General features: G+C 43.2%; 1 protein-coding gene across 1 annotated transcript in view; it reads right to left on the bottom strand.

The window, feature by feature from the left end:
* rmp24 (ribonuclease MRP subunit p24) overlaps nucleotides 1-13,363 on the bottom strand; it is a gene marked incomplete at its 3' end in the record, with an annotated part of 68,455 nt that extends 55,092 nt beyond the window's left edge. The window contains exon 1 of the mRNA XM_080735565.1: nucleotides 13,090-13,363. Within this exon, the coding sequence (XP_080591691.1) occupies nucleotides 13,090-13,199 (110 nt within the window). The 5' untranslated portion in view covers nucleotides 13,200-13,363. The remainder of the gene's footprint in view (nucleotides 1-13,089) is intronic.
* Between the last annotated feature and the right edge of the window lie 5,225 nt (nucleotides 13,364-18,588).

The following is an 18,588-nucleotide window of genomic DNA, read 5'->3' as shown; positions in this document are numbered from 1 at the left end:
TCATTGTACAATGGGGTTAGAAGAACGCCATATATTATTAAAAAAGAGAAAAAAAAGACAGGGGTTTCTAAGGTTACAACATAAATTATTGCCAGTTTCTTGTTCGTCAGTAGTCACATACTTAGATGATTATACACCCGTGGTGCAGAGGATTAAGTTTCAATATTTAGCCCACTGGGGTTTTCTTCACATTTAGCTGGATATTAGTCAGACACTAGAAATTGTGAAGACAGAGTCCCACACTAATTAGTTGAACTAAAGGTTAATGAAGCCAATTAGTTTTTTTTTTTTTTTAATTTATTAAACTCAAAATATAAAATGAACATAATGGCTCTGGGCTTCTTCCCAGGGAATCCCTTTCACAATAATATTATGCTGGTGATTTTCTTTTTATGGATGAGAGACAAATGGTTGGATGGACCACCAGACAGACACACAGACAGACAGATCATGGACGGACGGACGGACGGACAGACAGGCAGAGGGAAGAATTAAGTTTAATTTATATACATCATCACAAAAGGGTGTCACTTGCCAAAAAGAACAGATCTACAAGCCGACAATGTGTCGCGCTGCTTGTACAGTAGATATGTTCTTTTTGGCAAGCCACGCTGACAAGTCACATTCAACAGACCGAACATTAATTAGGTTTTAAGATTTTTTGGGGGGCTTATCTGCCCTCATTTTGATAGTCTAGTGGAGATTGACAGGAAAGAGGCGAGAGAGCTAAAAAGGCTATGGGCGCCCTTCATTAATTAGTTAGGTTTTAGAAGAAGGAGTGAAAGCAAAGCAGTGTTAATTTTGACGGCAATGTATTTTGGCAGTGCCTTAATGCCTGATTTTACACTTGGTTATATTCTGAAAATAGACGATCTACAAGCTCACAGGGCGTTACGACTGACTATTTTCATGACTTGTCTTTTAGTTCTACTGGATCTCTCTTCTCCTAGTCCCTCCCTAACATTTTAGTCTAGTTTTTATTTGTTGACGACTGTTCGGTGCTGCCTAGATGTTGTGAACTTGTGACTCGCAGAACCCAACCGAATTAAACTCGGCTCTAAAAGTGGGGTATGCATCAGCCCTGAGTCAATGAAATGAACACTGAAAGCCAAGTGCCACTGCCATGAAGATGGGGCCTCTCTGCCTGTCTGTCAGTCATCATCAGGGGGATCAGCCTCTGTCACACAGGCCACACATAGCTCACATAATGAACTTACAGGAAACTCGCTGAGCCTGCCGTCAGTCTGCTTAATGTGAGTCACTCGCAAAAGTCGCAAAGTGACGTTGCCACATCCTCACACATGCGGGAAAACAAAACACTCAGCATCCAACTTCCTGGAATGAGCTCCTTGCCATCATTTGTTCAGTTCAGAACAATGGTCCTTAAAGGTGGAGTGCCATAGTTTAGTACTTTTTCTGTTCTGTATATGCGTCTATGGAGTTAACATTACTCTAATAGACCCTGAGGTGTGGTTATAATATGCAAATATGTCTTCCCTGTGAATTTCAAGTGAGTCAAAAGGCCCAATTGAAATATAGGAGATTGTTTTTTGCAGGATTTTCAGTCAGAGTGTATCAAAAAGGCAACTGGGTTAAGGCAGCAGAAGCTTGTGATTGGCTGCACGGAGGTGACGAAAGTCGAGGGGACGGAGATACACCTAAACCTAACCTTAACCCTAACCTCAGTCAAACTAACGCTGGTGAATGCTAACCTGCCGATGCTGGTGAAAGCTAACCTGGTGTGTAACCCAGTTGCTTTTTTGATACACTCGGACTGAAAGACTTGCAAAAAACACTCTCCCATTGAAATACACCGCTTTAGTGACACAATGAAATCATCCCCTCCCCTTTTTATCATACAAAAATACTGTGGGTGTGGCTAACTCCACCTGAAAACCTGGTATTAATGAACAGGTGGGTGTGGCCACATAAAAACATAATTCTTTTCAACTTTTTTTGAAAAAAGTCTAACTCCAAGTATAATCCTAATACGATCATGTTTTAGGGGTAAAATAATTCACGACACGCTGTCTTTAACACTATTAACCGTGATCGCAGCTGTTTTAATTAAAACATCTTGTTTTAAGTACTTTTATTTTTGTACTGATTCACATTCCTTGTCAATCTGTAATGCATTTGGAATGTGTCCATTATTGTAACCTCGGCTACATTGGAAATGAGGGCTTGCCCCTCAACTGAACTACAGTCTAAATAAAGGTGATGATGATGAAGTCTGAAGTGAGCTTCTCAAACATGACGCAATTTCTTTTAAACACGTACACACCAAATCCATCATGGTCACACTGACAGGGAGGGGTGTGTTTGTGTGGACACTAGACAGCGAGCAGAAGGTTGTAACACAACCTTTAAGAAGATATGTGGTAAATAACACTTTCGGGCAGGTGGAGTTTGCTTTCAGGTTGCCCGACCGGGCAAGTGCTAATTTGAGAGGGGACGCAACCATCTAACACAACACCAGATTAACACCTGAACGTGGCCAGAGTGCCTGTCTTCTGGTCTGTGGAATGTAAAATAAGAGCACTGTTTACCTACAGTATAATGTGCTGTTTTCATTGTTGCTACACTTAAAAATATAAAATAACAAGTCTGAACCCATACTCATATTCTATGTAGGTATTTGGTATAAAAATCTATGTAAGAATGTTTTTATCGCACAGCCCCGGAAAGTAAATTGAAAGGTAATTACATTTTTACCTATCATTTTATAATGGACAATTTACTTTTTGGGCAAGTAGAACATGACCTGTACTCTCCCGACGGGCAAGTGCCTCTGAGACTTTAGTGTCAACCCCTGAATGAGGCAGACAGTAGAGGGCCCGGACCCAGAAGAGAATAGAATAGAGACAGATGAACACAGACACTTGCGGTTCATTACCAAGTGAAAAGCTTTACCCAGAATATTATCCACACACTGCACACACACACACACACACACACACACACACACACATACAGTCGCACGCAGGCACGCATACAAGCACGCACGCACGCACACACGCACACGCACACACACACACACACACACACACACACACACACACACACACACACACACACACACACACACACACACACACAGCCAAGATTTGTTTTGGACGCTGACAAAATAGTCTCCGCATAGGCCAAGCCAACTGATATATTGTCGCTGTGGGGCAATAATACCTGGTGTGCCAAACCTTGTATCTCCACATTTAAGCGTGAATAAAATACCCTACTTTGTCATACAACTACGTTGTCACACACAAGTAGCAAAAAGCTGTCTTGCATGAGAGAAACTGACTTTTGCCATTAAAGGGAAATCTTTTGAGAAATAGGTGGACAGTTCATACATTTTATGGAATGCAAACCTTTGGGACATGTTTTAATAGATGGTTCTGCTACTGACAAAAATTACTGACTAAATGGACCCATACAAGTCTAACTCTGACAGTGTACAAATGGAACCAAATGAACCCTAACAGGTCCATTTGGTTCCATTTTTACACTGTCAGAGTTAAGAAGAGACCTTGAAATTTGAAAGTTTGAGAAACACTGATTTAGATCACTTTGCTGGCAACACACACACAAAAAAAGGAAAAAAGAACAGCATATCTGCCCATGTTTTATTTGAATCCTGAAAAGTTAAATTTTTTGGACATGCGAGGTTTCTCCACATGTCAGTGACGATGTAGTGTCTGTGCTTACAGAGAGAGAGAGCGGGATATTAAATGTCAACTCAGTGAAACTCACTGTGGGGACAAACATGATGACTCATCCCGTCTCTCTGACCTGCGTGCTAAATTGCTGATAAAGTAGGTGTCATAAAACAATAGAGAGGCCCTTAGTTTTTTTCTCTCTCACAAAGCGTGGCTGTGTTGTTTTGTTGCTGCAGTCTGGGGTATTTAAACCGCTGCTCATTAAAAACACATTAGTTCTGTGCCAATGCTTTACCGTGACTTATTGTTGTTCTGTTGTTTTTATAATAGGCTAAATAATCCTGTCTACTTTCTCCTCACATCCAGTCTGTCTTTCAAGAAGAGACGCTAGCGAGGGCCTCCTCCTGTCACTGTTATTACACAATCCACTGATCACAATTATTTGAGCTAATTGTTAGAATATTCTTTTAACATTCATCTGTATTAAAAAGAAACCTATAATTTTTACCCCACAATTTTTGTAACCCATTTTTTCACCCAGTGCCAATTGCCTATGTAATCCTGGGCTCTGCTCTCCCTCTGCCAACCTGGGGAGGCAACGGACTGACCTCATGCTTCCTTCTATGCATGAGGAGTCCAAGTTGCTTCTTTTCACCTGACAGTGAAGATTTCCCTGGTTTGGACGTAGCGCGTGGAAGGAACACGTTATTCCAACCAGTTCCTTTCCCCTCTATCAGGCGCCCCGGCTGGCCAGGGGGAGGCATTATTGAGACCAGGATTACGTGCATGTTTTTGTGAGGGTATCAACCCTAGGAGACACGGGGAGAACATGCAAACTCCACACAGAAAGGCCCTATCGCCAACCCCACCTAGGGTGTGGGCGCTGATGACGCGGAGGAGGAACACGCCGCCAGTGCCCACAGCGTCCCCCGGCGGGAATCGAACCCAGGACCTTCTAGCTGTGAGGCGAAGCGCTAACCACTGCGCCACCGTGCCCCCCCGGCTGGATGGATTTAATAGCAATGTCATCCACATCATTGTTCACTCTTTTAACCACTTTAAAAGGTATAGTTCTCCCCCAAAACTAAGTTTTCTTTTCCTTTTCTATCAATTACTCACCCTATGAAGTGAATTCATGGATATTTTTTTGTTTTTTAGTCACATTCCTAAGTCATTCATTTGATGACCAGCAGTGGTTCCCTATGGAGACACAAAGAGCCTGCTTTGTTCTCTATGGAGACACAAAGAGCCTGCTTTGTTCCCTATGGACACACAAAGAGTCTCCTCAAAGTGAAAAACAGCATTTTGGAAAGTAGAACATTGTTAATAATATTCCTCGTTTTGGGCCATAGCACATGGTTTAAGTAGTTCTTGTTGTCATATCTGGCCTGTGCACTGGGCGATATGATTTCATTTTCAAACCAATTAGCCTTCGCTAAGCCCCTCCCCTAAAGCGATTGTCCAATGCTAACTTAGCAACCGTTGCTAACTGGCAGCTTGCCATGGCAAGCTTCCGTCAGCAGTCATAGCTGTTATTATTTTGGCTGTTCACACAGTTTGCAACATAATGTTAAGAATAGGAATACCACCATAATGCAACGGTGGCTATAAGAACCAGCAACAGATGCCCCAGACCCAGGAAACAGTTGCTTGGAGGGTGCATTTTTCCACCTCTTTTCCCAAGCTGAAATCTACACTTAAGCCCGTATCATAGTCGCGTCCGCGGTGGAAGGCTTTACACCGCGGTGTAGTCTTTTCGAGTCTTTTTGAGTCATGAAACTACAACGTTACATCATTCCTCACGGTGGAGAGCTTTCCACCGTGAGTCCCAACACATCTCTCTGTTTTTACTATCAGACAGGCAGGCTCTACACCCCGTTCACTGATTGGTCGACCTGAACCGGTCTAGACGGGGTAAAGAACTTCACCGTGGGCCGTGACTATGATGGCCTGCACTTATTTTCTGACTTGAGGTGGAAAGCTTTCCACCTCAAATTTGCGGTGGATAGGTCTCCACCGTACACTCTGATACGGGCTTAAAACTTCAAGGCTGCATGGCTGTGTTGTTGTACACATACACAGCTTAACTCATACTGTGCCCGGGCTACAAGGTGCCGCTAGAGTGCCAGACATTTCTGTATAGGACTTCGCTCTAACATCCGTCTACAGAGGCAGTAGTGCCTTGTGATTTCACTGCACCCACTGTTATGGATGACGAGAGGAGGAAGTTAGCTAACAGTTAGCTATTAGCTTCTTTATTTTTTAGAAGCCCGATCTGAAGCTATTTTAGTTGCAAAAAAACTATGTCGCTGCACTGGGAACACAGTTCAGAGAAAAAGGACTCTAAAGATGTGAGTTTGTATTGAAGTGGGCGGCGCGGTGCGGCAGCGTTGCCCGATTACGGGCCGATGTAAACAGAGTCTCGGCCCCGGCCATGGATGGAAAATTAGACCGGGGCTTCGTTGAGGCCTCTGTTTAATTAATTCATTTTATTAAATATCCCGGACTAGTCCGGGATAGGCACCCCGGAATACGCCGCGCCACCGACAGTATAGATTGAGTTTTTTTGGGGGGGCTCTAAACTTTATTTTAAACCATTTTCAATGGAATAAATCGTCGGACCATCTAGGATCCCTCGTTGGAAAGCGTAGGACGAGCCAAGACCACCCACATCTCTACAAGCAGCTCAGGGTAAGTAAAATAGCAAAAAAAAACATTGTATTGGATTGAAATAAAGCCGAACTTGTTCGGGATAGGCACAAAAAGGGTTAACATTGGAAACTTACACTCACCCGCCCAGGTGATGCTGTAATCGTAACAAGGTGCAAATCATATAAAAGAAACAAATGTACAAATCTGCATTGATCTGATGCTGATCAGCTGATGTGTTAATGGCTGCTGGGCTGGCTTGTTTCGGATTCCGCACGTTTAGTACCCTGAGCGTATAATAATTCATTTGTTGGTCTATTTGAACTGCTGCGTACTGTATGTAGTCTTACCGTGCGCTACATGAAAACTGTCCGGACTGGTAATAAATTATAAAAACATTAAAGATGATTGAGTTACTGTTTCTCCCTATAGCCCTGAAACATGACGGTAATATCTCATGAAATAGTATAGTGAAAATGGCAGATTTACAAGCTCACAGCAGGTTGCGATGCATTGTGTGCTTGTAGAGTGCCTATTTTTGCTATTGCGCACACACACACACACACACACACACACACACACACAGCTGCGTGTATGTGTGCGTGCGTGCGTGGGTGCGTGCGGAGGTCATGTTCTACTTGACAAATCTGCTTGGCAGGTACAACTCAACAGGCCAGTGAATTCAGTCAGACATCCTGGCCAATGAATGCAACAGGCCAGTGGCTGTATGGTCGGCTCTTCGTCCAAATGCAGTGAATGAATGCTCCCCCCCACCCCTGTAATCACAGCCCAGCCACAGGGTCTATCTGGAGAACAGCTCAATGTGTGTGTATAAAACTAACAGAGTTACACACATTCGTATGGCACAGTGACACGGTACTGAAACCCTGTGTTTTAATTTCCATCCATAATTCCCCCCACATGATATTCCCTGGCGCAGGTAAGAGCAAAAACAACAAACCAGAGGATTTTAGAGGTTTTTAGGGGGATATGGCTGTAGCCCAAGTCAAACACACAGACGCGCGCACACACGGGTCAATTATATGCACACATACAGTAGCTTCTGCACAACGTGCAGCACACGTGCCCGGGAATACACATCTAGTGTTGGCGTGTGGCCACGCCAATAACACATCATGCACGCACGCACGCACTCAAGTGTGCGGATACACGCAGACACACATCATTGCACGTGCGCACACACAAACGTGTACACGCACCAGGGCATCCGAGGATTTCCTTCATAAATTACATCGGGGCACTCAGAAATCCCCCGGTATAATAATGCAATCACCACGGTGCGAATTGAAACACACCATCAAAAGGGAAATTGTCTGTCGGGTGGAAACCTCATGAACTGTTGCGTCGGCAAAAGCAGCAGATCTAAAAGTTCGAAACACGGCGCAAGCTTGCGGATCTGCTACTTTCGATGCTGACGCTGTAGCATGATCAAGTAGGGGCGTTAATTCACGATTATAATATGGAGATAAGAGGTTTCTGGCTGCCCATCAGTGACAAAAAGCAATGAATCCCTGTACGATCTACATTTTAAAACATCCATTATAATTTTGGCCTACATTTTAATAATTGTTTGGTTTTTTTTCTGCCTTTAATAGATAGGATACAGTAGTTTGACAGGAAATGGGGAGAGAGAGAGAGATGGGGAGTGACGCGCAGCAAAGGTCACCTGGAATGTGACTCGAACCCACGACACGCAACCTATATACTGTATGCCTGCACCGGACCACCAACCTAGCCGTCCGGGCTTTCATTGACATTTTTTGATAAACACAAATTCAAACATCCAATACATAGCATACATACAGTATTGCATACTGTACATATATTATTGCAGTAGTTCTCAAGGTGAGGCCCGGGGACCCTCTGGGTTATGCTGAGGGGTCTTCCAAATGGATCCTTACAGGTCTGAGTTATGGTTGGTCAAAAAAATCTCACTATCAATAACTAATTCTTTTTTTTTAATCATTTTTCACCAGGCAGTATAGAGACCAAGATTACTGCATGTTTTTTGTGAGGGTACCTACTCTTGGGGACACGGGGAGAACATGCAAACTCCACACAGAAAGGCCCTTTTTGATAACCCCGCCTAGGGTATGTGTCCTTGAAATTAAAATCGTTTAAGAACAACCTCCGGTATCATAAGTAATTCTACAGCAGACGTGAAGTCCACATTGTGATGCAATTATTGCACTGAAATAAGACGGGTGTCAAGTCCACCCAGCTCATTTCAGGACATATTATAATTAAGACAAGCATCCAATTACAATTAGACGCAGAGTATCATTAACGGCGGAAAAAAAAACTAATTATTTTCAGAACATTTGAATACATGAGTTATTCTGTTCGGTACTCCACTGGTACAGAGTGTCCTTCCTAACATATCAAGACCTGAGGCTGTTTCTACAAGTCTTCTAAATCCTTCTAAAGCTTTTTGAAAAACGTATGTTTCTATGATTGGTGTCTCTCAAACGTTTTCATGTCAAGGCTACGTTGTTCCAGGGACCCCCAGAAGCAAAGATTCAAGTTACAAAACTTTGCTTTAAAAAAAGATACAGTATATAATTCAGATTTGCACGCAAAAGATTTGCACTAATGATTTTTCAAAAATAGCAGATCTACAAGCTCATGATCTTGTATATCTGATATTGTTTAATAGCTAAAGTACAAAATAATGATTAAAGTGGTTAAAATCTAAAGTGACACAGATGCGTCCCAGGTCCACATGGGTTCTAATGTACCATGGAGTGTCGCTGCCTGGCTTTCGTTACAGAACAAAATTGTCTGTGTCGGTGAAGAAACCTCTTATCTCCATATTCTATTTCTAACCTTTTGCGTAAATTAACGCCCCTACGTTGATCACAATATACAGCATCACACAAAAGCATCAAAAGCGCTGCATTTCCAGCTTGTCGATCTGCTGCTTTAGCCGTTTTTGAGTCCTGAAAAGTAACAGTTTCGGACATATGAGGTTTCCACCCAAGTCCCCGACAGAGATGAAATTCAAACTAAGTACAACTTTCCATCTCGGTTGGAAATGTACTTTTCAAAAAGCCTCGAGGATAAAAGGAATATATTAAAAATAAACACCCCACACTAACATTAATAAATGCACTAATTAGACTACTTTGTTTTTCAGATTAGTGCCAAGCACCGTGTCTGTTTGAGTGTGTGCTGCTGCCAGCTTAAACCCACTGCATGACAAGGATCGAGTACAGAATGAAATATTAAATTTCTGAATGATTTCAGCGTATTATTTGCAATACTTCTTGAACTACACTTTTTCAGTTAATGCGTGTCTTTTACGGCCTTTTTTATTTTTGTCTGATCCGATCTATTGATTTGCATATCGTTAAATAGTTTCTTCCCTTCCAAGTCCAACCATTCCAGATGTCTACAAAATGTAAGCTTATTTGACAGTTGATCAGCAACGCCACTGATTGGACTACACTACAGAAACCACAGACCCCTCTATGAAACTAACTATCCTTTCAAGACATATTCTGAAGCATCACTGCCCTAAACATGTGTTGTTATAGGGACGGGACGATAAGCGATATTATCGTTTATCGTGATAAAAACACTCACGATAATCGTATCGTGGAGATTTAATTCATCGTGATATCGTCCTCCGCCATGCATTGGGATCAATTTACCTTTTATTTGCCGAGCTGCATATCCGCTACCACTTAAACACTCAAAAGAACAGGCCACATGAGCACTTTAGACATAATTGGCTATTTGAAAATATCCAATCTACAAGCAGCGTTGTCGCGATGCTACGTGTTGTAAGTTTGTCGATCGGCTATTTTCAAAAGCATTTGGAAGCAAGCACAAATTAAGCAACTACACTTTAGAAACAAGCCCCTCCCCAAAAAATAAAATAAAATAAAATAAAATAATAATAATAAAATACAAAACGCAACCTGCAACTACCAATATTTAAAAGTAAATTAATAGAAAAAACAAGCCCAAAGTCGCTTAAAATAAGCAGACATGGCAACACTGGCAGCATTCAGGAGTAAAGGAGGAGTCATCATGCATGCAGCAGTAATTGATTATGTAATAGCTTTAGGTTGCACACATGGCACATGGCCTGCCCTTCACACCTACTGTACACACGAACAGCCCAACACATAAAAGTGTCACATAAACAACTTCAACCAGCCATTCCAGCAGTGGGTCTAAAATGTATCGTCTCCTGTCATGCAGAAACCTCGTATCTCCATATTATTGTTTTTTATGTATCCTTTTGTTGCTGTTGTTGGGTAGAAACCTCTAATCTCCATATTCTAAATTATTATTATTATTATAAATTAATACAACTTGATCACGCTAGGCTTCACCATGACGCAAAAACAGCAAAAGTAGCAGATCTACAAGCTCAAAAGCTTGAGCTTGTTGTAGATCTGCTACTTTTGAATTTGAATCCTGAAAACACTTTTGGCCTCATGAGGTTTCCACCTGACAGAGATTAATTAGACGATTTAATGTTTTAATACATTTCATACATTAATGGACCATTTTATATTGTCAAAATGTCTACGTGGTTTGTGGTGGTTAAATCTGTGTATTAATTATCATAATTCATTTAAGTGTTCCTGTGGGCGTGTTCTCTCCTCTGCATCATCAGTGCCCACACCCTAGGTGGGGTTGGCAAAAGGGCCTTTCTGTGTGGAGTTTGCATGTTCTCCCCGTGTCTCCTAGGATAGCTACCCTCACAAAAAACATGCAGTAGTCCTGGTCTCTATACTGCCTCCTCCTGGCCAGCTGGGGCGCCTGATGGAGGGGAAAGGAACTGGTTGGAATAACGTGTTACTTCCACGCGCTACGTCCAGCCGGGGAATCTCTCCCCTGTCAGATGAAAAGAAGCAGCTTGCATTGAACTCCTCATGCATAGAAGGAGGCATGAGGTCAGTCCGTTGTCTCCCCAGGTTGGCAGAGGGAGTGTAGCGCCCAGGATTACATTATATAACTGACAAAGATCGTGGGATAAAAATGAAAAAAAGAAAAAGAAAAAAGAAAGTGTTCTGATTTCTGATATTATGTACTTTTTGATTGATTGATTGAAGGCTTTATTAGAAGTTTGCATAGGAAAATGTACAGATTCATGACGGTACAGTTCACTGGTACAAGGTCTACTAAAAGGAGATCCATGAAAAGACTAAGCTTATTTCAACAGGAAACCATTAAAGTATCTCATATAACATTGAATGACAGACAAATAGAACACAGTACTATGCAGTAGATATGTAAAGAAAAAAAAAGAAAACAGTAGGTCTATACAATCAGTAAGTACAGTATATACAATATATACAAGGAAGGGGCAGGTAACAGTAAGTCTAAACAATCAGTATGTACAGTATATACAAGGAAGGGGCAGGGAGGGTAGGGTTGGGCTAGGTTTTTACCAGTTGTGAACGGCTGCTGCCTGTAAGTGGTTTTTAGGGCAATTTTAAAGGATGCTAGTGATCCACACTCCTTTATGGCCTTCGGTAAGGCATTCCACATTTTTGTGGTGTAGCAGAAGAACGAGTTCGACCCTTTCTTTGAGTTGACTCTGGGTTGAACGTGATCTGTGGCACTGCCTCTGGTGTTGTAATTATGGACATCCTTAACGTTTATAAAGTATTTTGACAGGTACTTGGGTATCATAGTGGTGTAGTGTATCTTGTACACCAGGCCCATTGCAAGTTGCTGTACTCTGTCATCTACTCTGAGCCACCCCACTCTTAACTGGTGAGTAGCGGTGAGGTGAGTCTGATTGGGAAGGTTAAGCAGGACCCTAATTAGTTTATTTTGGGCTGTTTGGAGTTTAGTTTTTAGGGCTTGTGGGGCGTCACGATACCATACGTGGACTCCATAGTCAAAGAGGGGCTGGATTATTGCACCAGCTATGGTCTTCAGTGTGTTGAAGTTTACCATTGGGGCGATCCTCTGTAGGAAACGAGTTCGTTCTTTAAGTTATTAGTCTGAAGTCTGAATGCAGGATATGTTCCACAGTGTATGTCCCTATGCTTGACAGACATAAACTGATGTTCAAATGCACCCTACATTCTACAGTTCAGAATCCCGGAGGATAACATCAGATTTGGCTCAAACAAGGGGTTAAACTCATTCCCCTGCTATGCCACAAAAAATGTGGAACGCCCTACCAACAGTCTTAAAGGAGTGTGAATCTCCTTCAAAACCGCTCTAAAAGAGAAAGAGCACGTGGCTGCAATGCAAAACTGACAAATAAACCTTGGCAAATAAATAAATAAATAATTCTAACCGTTCATATGATGTTTTGCATAATATTCTTATAGTCTATCATTAAATGTTTGAGTAATTGAGTAAAAAGGATCCCAATGGACAATGAACAAGCCATAGTGCTTTCTTTGGTTTCAAATTCCTCTTGGCAGACCTTCTATTTAACTGTACTTTTCCCCTTCTTTTCAAACTGCTAAATAAAGTATTCAATCAATCAAAACATACTGAACAAACTACAGACAGACATTCTTCAACCGCTGCATTCAGCCTTCAACCTGGTTCAAGTCAGTGTGTTTTGTTGTTATTGTAGTAGAACTTTGTTGTAATGTAGGCGAGGAAATATTGACAGCAATGAGAGACAGGCGTCTGTGTGGCGGAAGATGATGATAATTGGTGAAACTCTTCCACCTAGCGTCTACATGTTGTCATTACAACAACAAATAACACATGAATATCACAACAACACAAAGCATGAAACAACGAGCTTAAATGAAATGAATAAACGTTATCTTACATCAAGAAGCGTGACAGCTCCGGGCATGTTTCTCGGTACAACCTGGAGGCTTCCACCAAAAAGCTGACAGCTCTGTTGTCATCGCGTTCCAACTTGGCAACTTTATTCATCTTGCAGGGAAGAATAAAAACGGTCTCTAGATTAAAGAGTCGAGATTCAAACTCCTCGGAAAAATACGTCAAAACGAAGATAAACGCAACGCAGCGACTGGGAATGTTTTCACGCCGTACCAAAGGGTGAATAAATAAATAAACGTGTTTTTAGCTCGCACTGCTCTGAATCCTTCTCCCCAGGAGAACCATGCTGTCCGTCGCACAAGTCTGACGCGTGTGTGCCTGTGAACTGCATTGTGGGAATTGTAGGCATTGCCTGCCACACTGCGGAAATAATAATAGCTGCAATTATATTTGGGCTTATATTCGCTGAAAGTTTGAAGGAACGCGTGTTTCTGCATCAGTGCCGCTCAAACCTTTTCAAGTCAAGGACCCTCAAAAGTATAGGCTATAGTTTATTTGGCATGCAGACCCGGAGACCAGACCCCTATCTCAAAATATGTTGTTCCAGGGACCCCCAGAAACGAAGATTCGAGTTAAAAATGCTCTGTAAAACATATTATAGCCTGATATAGGCCTATTCAAAGATTCAAGATCTTTAAAAAAAAAAAAAAAAAAAAAAGCTCATATAGCATGTCACTGAGATTACACGTCTGCTATTTTTGAAAAGCCAACAGCTAAAATCTAAAGTGACACGGATTCTTTCCAGAAGGTTTAACAATAGCAGAACAGAACGATATCCTCATTTACATTTAATAGGACCCAGCGCGGCTCCACATGACGCTAATGGCCATTTAAACAGACTCAAGGTCAGGCCGTTGCATGACATCACGGCATTCCGCTCTCATTGGACAAGATAAAAATGACTGGTGTTTGCGGGGACATATAAAACAACATCTGACTGAACGGCTGGTAGCCTGCGCATAACAATTTAGTCCTCTCACTCACACACAAGAGAAGAGGGAGAGAGACAGAGAGAGAGAGAAAAACAAGCTTTATTCATCCAAAGGGACAAATTAAGCTCCCTCACACAGCAGCAAAGCAAAGCCATGACATAACCTTCTCCTGTCTCCTGATGGATCCAGTGGGATGCTGATTGCATAGATCTCCTCCAGACTGAGAGAGAGAGAGAGAGAGAGAGAGAGAGAGAGAGAGAGAGAGAGAGAGAGAGAGAGAGATATGGGAGGAGGAGAGGAGAGAGATGGGAGGAGGATAGGAGAGATGCTCTATAGTCTAAAAGCGCAGGGGGTTACGGGGTAGAAGTGAGTGCGCACTCGGGGGTGCGGATATCAAAAGAATTCAACTTGCGGTCAAGCTGGCTTATGTATAGAGCCGCCGCTGACTCGATGGCAATTGGAATGGCGAGAGAAGGTGAGAGGACAAAAGACAAGTTTCCAAAGGGCTTTTGTTCGACACAGGTAGCCTGGAGGTTCCCGGGAGCACCGGCACCGCTCCATCAGCCGTCACAAGTGGGTGCGAGGCAGCCGGGGAAGGGAGACGCGTCACCGCGGGACCTCACCGGAGCCTTTTACGCACACGTTCCCTCACAGGGCTGTCAGTCTGTCTGTCGCTGCTGCTGCTCTCTATAAAAGTGCCGGTAGGTAATTTTCATTGTGCATGACGTCGCATGCCATGCTGCAATTATAGCCAAATGTCGGGACATTTATACAGGTAGACCCATAAGACATTTATTAGTAGGCAATGTTCCAATTGGCTTTATTCGTGTGTGTGTGTGTGTGTGTGTGTGTGTGTGTGTGTGTGTGTGTGTGTGTGTGTGTGTGTGTGTGTGTGTGTGTGTGTGTGTGTGTGTGTGTGTGTGCGTGTGTGTGTGTGTGTGTGTGTTTGTGCGCGCGCGCGCGTGTGTGCGCGCGCGCATGTGTGTGTGAGGAGTGTGTAATCAAAATCGCATCAAATCACATATCATTCCATCGCTCAGTCCATCCCCGAATAGATTATGGTATGATTGTCTATTTATGATGCAGCTTTCTTTGTTCTGTGTGTGTGTGTGTGTGTGTGTGTGTGTGTGTGTGTGTGTGTGTGTGTGTGTGTGTGTGTGTGTGTGTGTGTGTGTGTGCGCGTGCACGTGCGTGTGCGTGTGTGTGTGTGCGTGCGTGTGCGTGCGTGCGCGCGGCGCTAGCTCGTATGCGCTCCTGCGTGCGTGCCTGCGCGCGCCGTATAGCCCATTCTGTCACCAGGATAGATGGAAAGAAAGTCATGCAGTAAGCTAAAGTGTGAGGGATGCCCGCTCACTTTGTCCCTGAGTAAATCTAACACTTTATCAGGAGCTGTCAGGCGCTCCACGGCTAGATTGAAATGGCCAAGCACTGCATGATGCAGCTGCGGAGCGGCTGCGTGCAAGTGTGTCCAGAAGACCATGGATGGATGAAGTGATTTTCTATTGGTGATGCTAAATTGCGCGTTGATTCAGAAACCCATCCTGAGAGAGAGAGAGAGAGAGAGATAGAGGGAGGGAGGGAGGGAGGGAGGGAGAGAGAGAGAGAGAGAGAGAGAGAGAGAGAGAGAGAGAGAGAGAGAGAGAGAGAGAGAGAGAGAGAGAGAGAGAGAGAGAGAGACATTAAGGGCATTATAGGATGCTGCTCACATTTCCATCTCATTCTCTCCATCCTTCACTGCTGATCCTTAGGAATGAGAAAGAGGACAACAACTGGACCACCACCATGCAGGTAAAAACCTTAACTCAGCCTGTTTGTTTATTGACCAGTTATTTATTCCTAAATAAAAGCCTATAGTAGCAGTAGAGATGGACACAATTTACAATTTAGGCATTTAGCAGATGCTCTTAATCCAAAGCAATTTACAATAAGCAAGGTAATAGCCTACATCAATACATCAAATGCATAGAAATAGTAAAATCTAAAAGAACGTAGGTAGACCAACGTAGGTAGACCATGCACCTATTCAGTAGCCTACTTACATGTATGGTCATTGAGGGTATAGGCGAGTGTAAGTGCTATGGGCTAATGTGGGGGCCAGGAGGGCAAATTGTCCAGGACGAGTGAATTTTTGTCCTGGAGTTTTTAGCGAGGGTGTCAGCATCCCTGTGTTAGCTGATCTGAGTGAACGGGTGGGGATGGGTCGATTAGGCTGGAGGTGCCATACCTTTGGCTGCTTTGAAGGCCAGCATCAGTGTTTTGTATTCTGTGTGGGCAGCAACCGGGAGGGAGAGGAGAAGGGGGGAGACATGTGAGAATTTTGGCTGGTTGAAAACTAATCGTGCCGCAGCATTTTGGATCATTTGGAGAGGCACACGCCAGGAGGGCAGTGAGGAGAGAGTTACTGACACAGACAAATGAGGTTGCCATGATATAAATCCAATAATGTTGGTGGACAGAAGAAACACTTGTGGAATACATGTCTGCATTGATATGTTTAACATTTGCATTAGTCTTAAAGGAGTAGTTCACCCCCAAAATGACTTTTTTTTCTATTGATTACTCATGCCATGGAGACTTGAGTTCAATAATATTTTTTGGTTTTTGTCACATTCCTAAGACAAAAATATGATAACAATAAATGTACCCCCATTCATTCCAGATGGTGACCCGTTTTGAAATGGGTCACCATCCAGAATCAATGGGGGTAAATTTACTCAAATCAAATTTTTGTCTTAGGAATGTGTCAAAAACCAAAAAATATTATTGAACTCTACTCTCCATGGCATGAGTAATCAATAAAAAAAATAATTTTGGGGGTGAACTACTCCTTTAAACTGGCTGTGTTCACACCTGCCACGAACTGGACCATGGTTCTTTTGGAAGGGGACCGAGTTCATCATTTTCAAAAGGACCATGGTCTTTTTGTTTGATCTGGACCAGGGTTCGGATGCGCGTCCAGCCGTCCACACCAGCCGGACCAAAGGAGTAAGTGGCCACGGTCCTTTTTAAACGAACCAAAGGACCCTGGTGTGAACACGCCCTTAAACTGCAGCCTCAGACTTGAGAGTCTATTAGTCAGTCAGTTAAAGCTACAATCCAAGAACTTATGTATTTCAACAAATTAGTTATTTTTTTTAACTAATATGTATGTTAGAGAGGTGCCTCAGGAGGTACAGCGGTAGGCTGCTTGGGAACCGGAAGTTCGATCACGGGCTCCCCCAGAGTTAGTGTCGAAGTGTCCTTGATCAAGACACTGAACGCCTAACTATTCCTCCTGATGTGCAGGTTGGTGCATTGCGTGGTTTCCTCTGGGTGTGTGTATGGGGGAATGTAATGCACACGCATTGTATACATTTATACCATTTATAACATAACTGGTTTTATAGTGGCCCCAGTTCAAATAGAATGATTATGGTAGGTTGTGGCCTGAAAAGGTTGAGAACCACTGGGGTAGGACACCTGCTGGTTGACAAGTAGTACCAGAAACTCATAGCTAAGCAGAGTTTCTCCCTCGATAGATGTGGTCTAGCACATCATTGGGAGACCCAGGTTTAAATCCCGGGGTATGGGACATAAAACTTGGAGATTGCAGTTTTATTTATGTGCCATGCACTTTGGCTGCACGATGAATTCCCAAGCTGAGGGTGGACATCCATTCCACGCCCACAGAAGACATGTGATGGATGCTTCATTTTGGCTACAAATGCTCTGTTTTCACAGATTTCTTTAACCACTTAAAAGCCTCTATCTATAGACTTCAGGCCCTGTAGCCTACTTGGACTGTCCTCCCCCTCAGAGTACAACAAATCTTTTAGCCTAAAAGGGAAGTAGCCGATCTGCAAGCTCACACAAGTTGTGACGCGTTGCTGCAACCTTTTAGGTCTGCTATTCTGCATTGCAAATGTTTGGATAGAATATGGATAGATGCATGCTGAAAGTGGATTTAATGGATTTCCTCCTGGGTGTGAAATGATGCTGTGAGTGTGAGTTCATCGAGGGGACTGCATTGTCACCATGGGACTGCTTATTGTCCCCTCACTGTCACCATGCTATAAGTCAGTAGTTCTCAAACCCCCCCCCCCCCCCACCCCCCTCAATCTGAAAAGGTTTTGTGCATAGAAGATTTATATTAAACAATCTAAAACATTTCCGATATATTTTGTATTTTGTAAAGATTTTCGAAAATAGAAGATGTACAAGATCGCTGCACGATATGGAAGTGTCACGCTGCGAGCTTGTAGGTCTGCTATTTTTGAATAGCTAACATGGATAAAGCGTTTAAAATGATCGTGACACTATGTTAACTACTTTTGCTGTGTGCACCGACCTCGACATGTACAAGTACACCCCAAAGGGCCAAGCAGGGAGGCACTATATAGACTCCGTGGTGGTGGGCACACACTGTACTTTACCACCGCGCCACCCAAGCGCCATATGGGGGCTACTTATTGTCCCCCGCATTGTCACTGTGCCACAGGACTGCTGTAGCGTCCCTGCAGAGTGTCACCGTGCAATGGGGACTGCGCAAATTGAGCGACCCACTAAACGCG

This window comes from Nannobrachium achirus (genome assembly GCF_963921795.1).
Source record: "Nannobrachium achirus genome assembly, chromosome: 10".
NCBI classification, from domain to species: Eukaryota; Metazoa; Chordata; class Actinopteri; order Myctophiformes; family Myctophidae; genus Nannobrachium; species Nannobrachium achirus.
The sequence above is the reverse complement of the archived record's forward strand: the minus strand, read 5'-3'. Positions and strand labels throughout refer to the sequence as shown.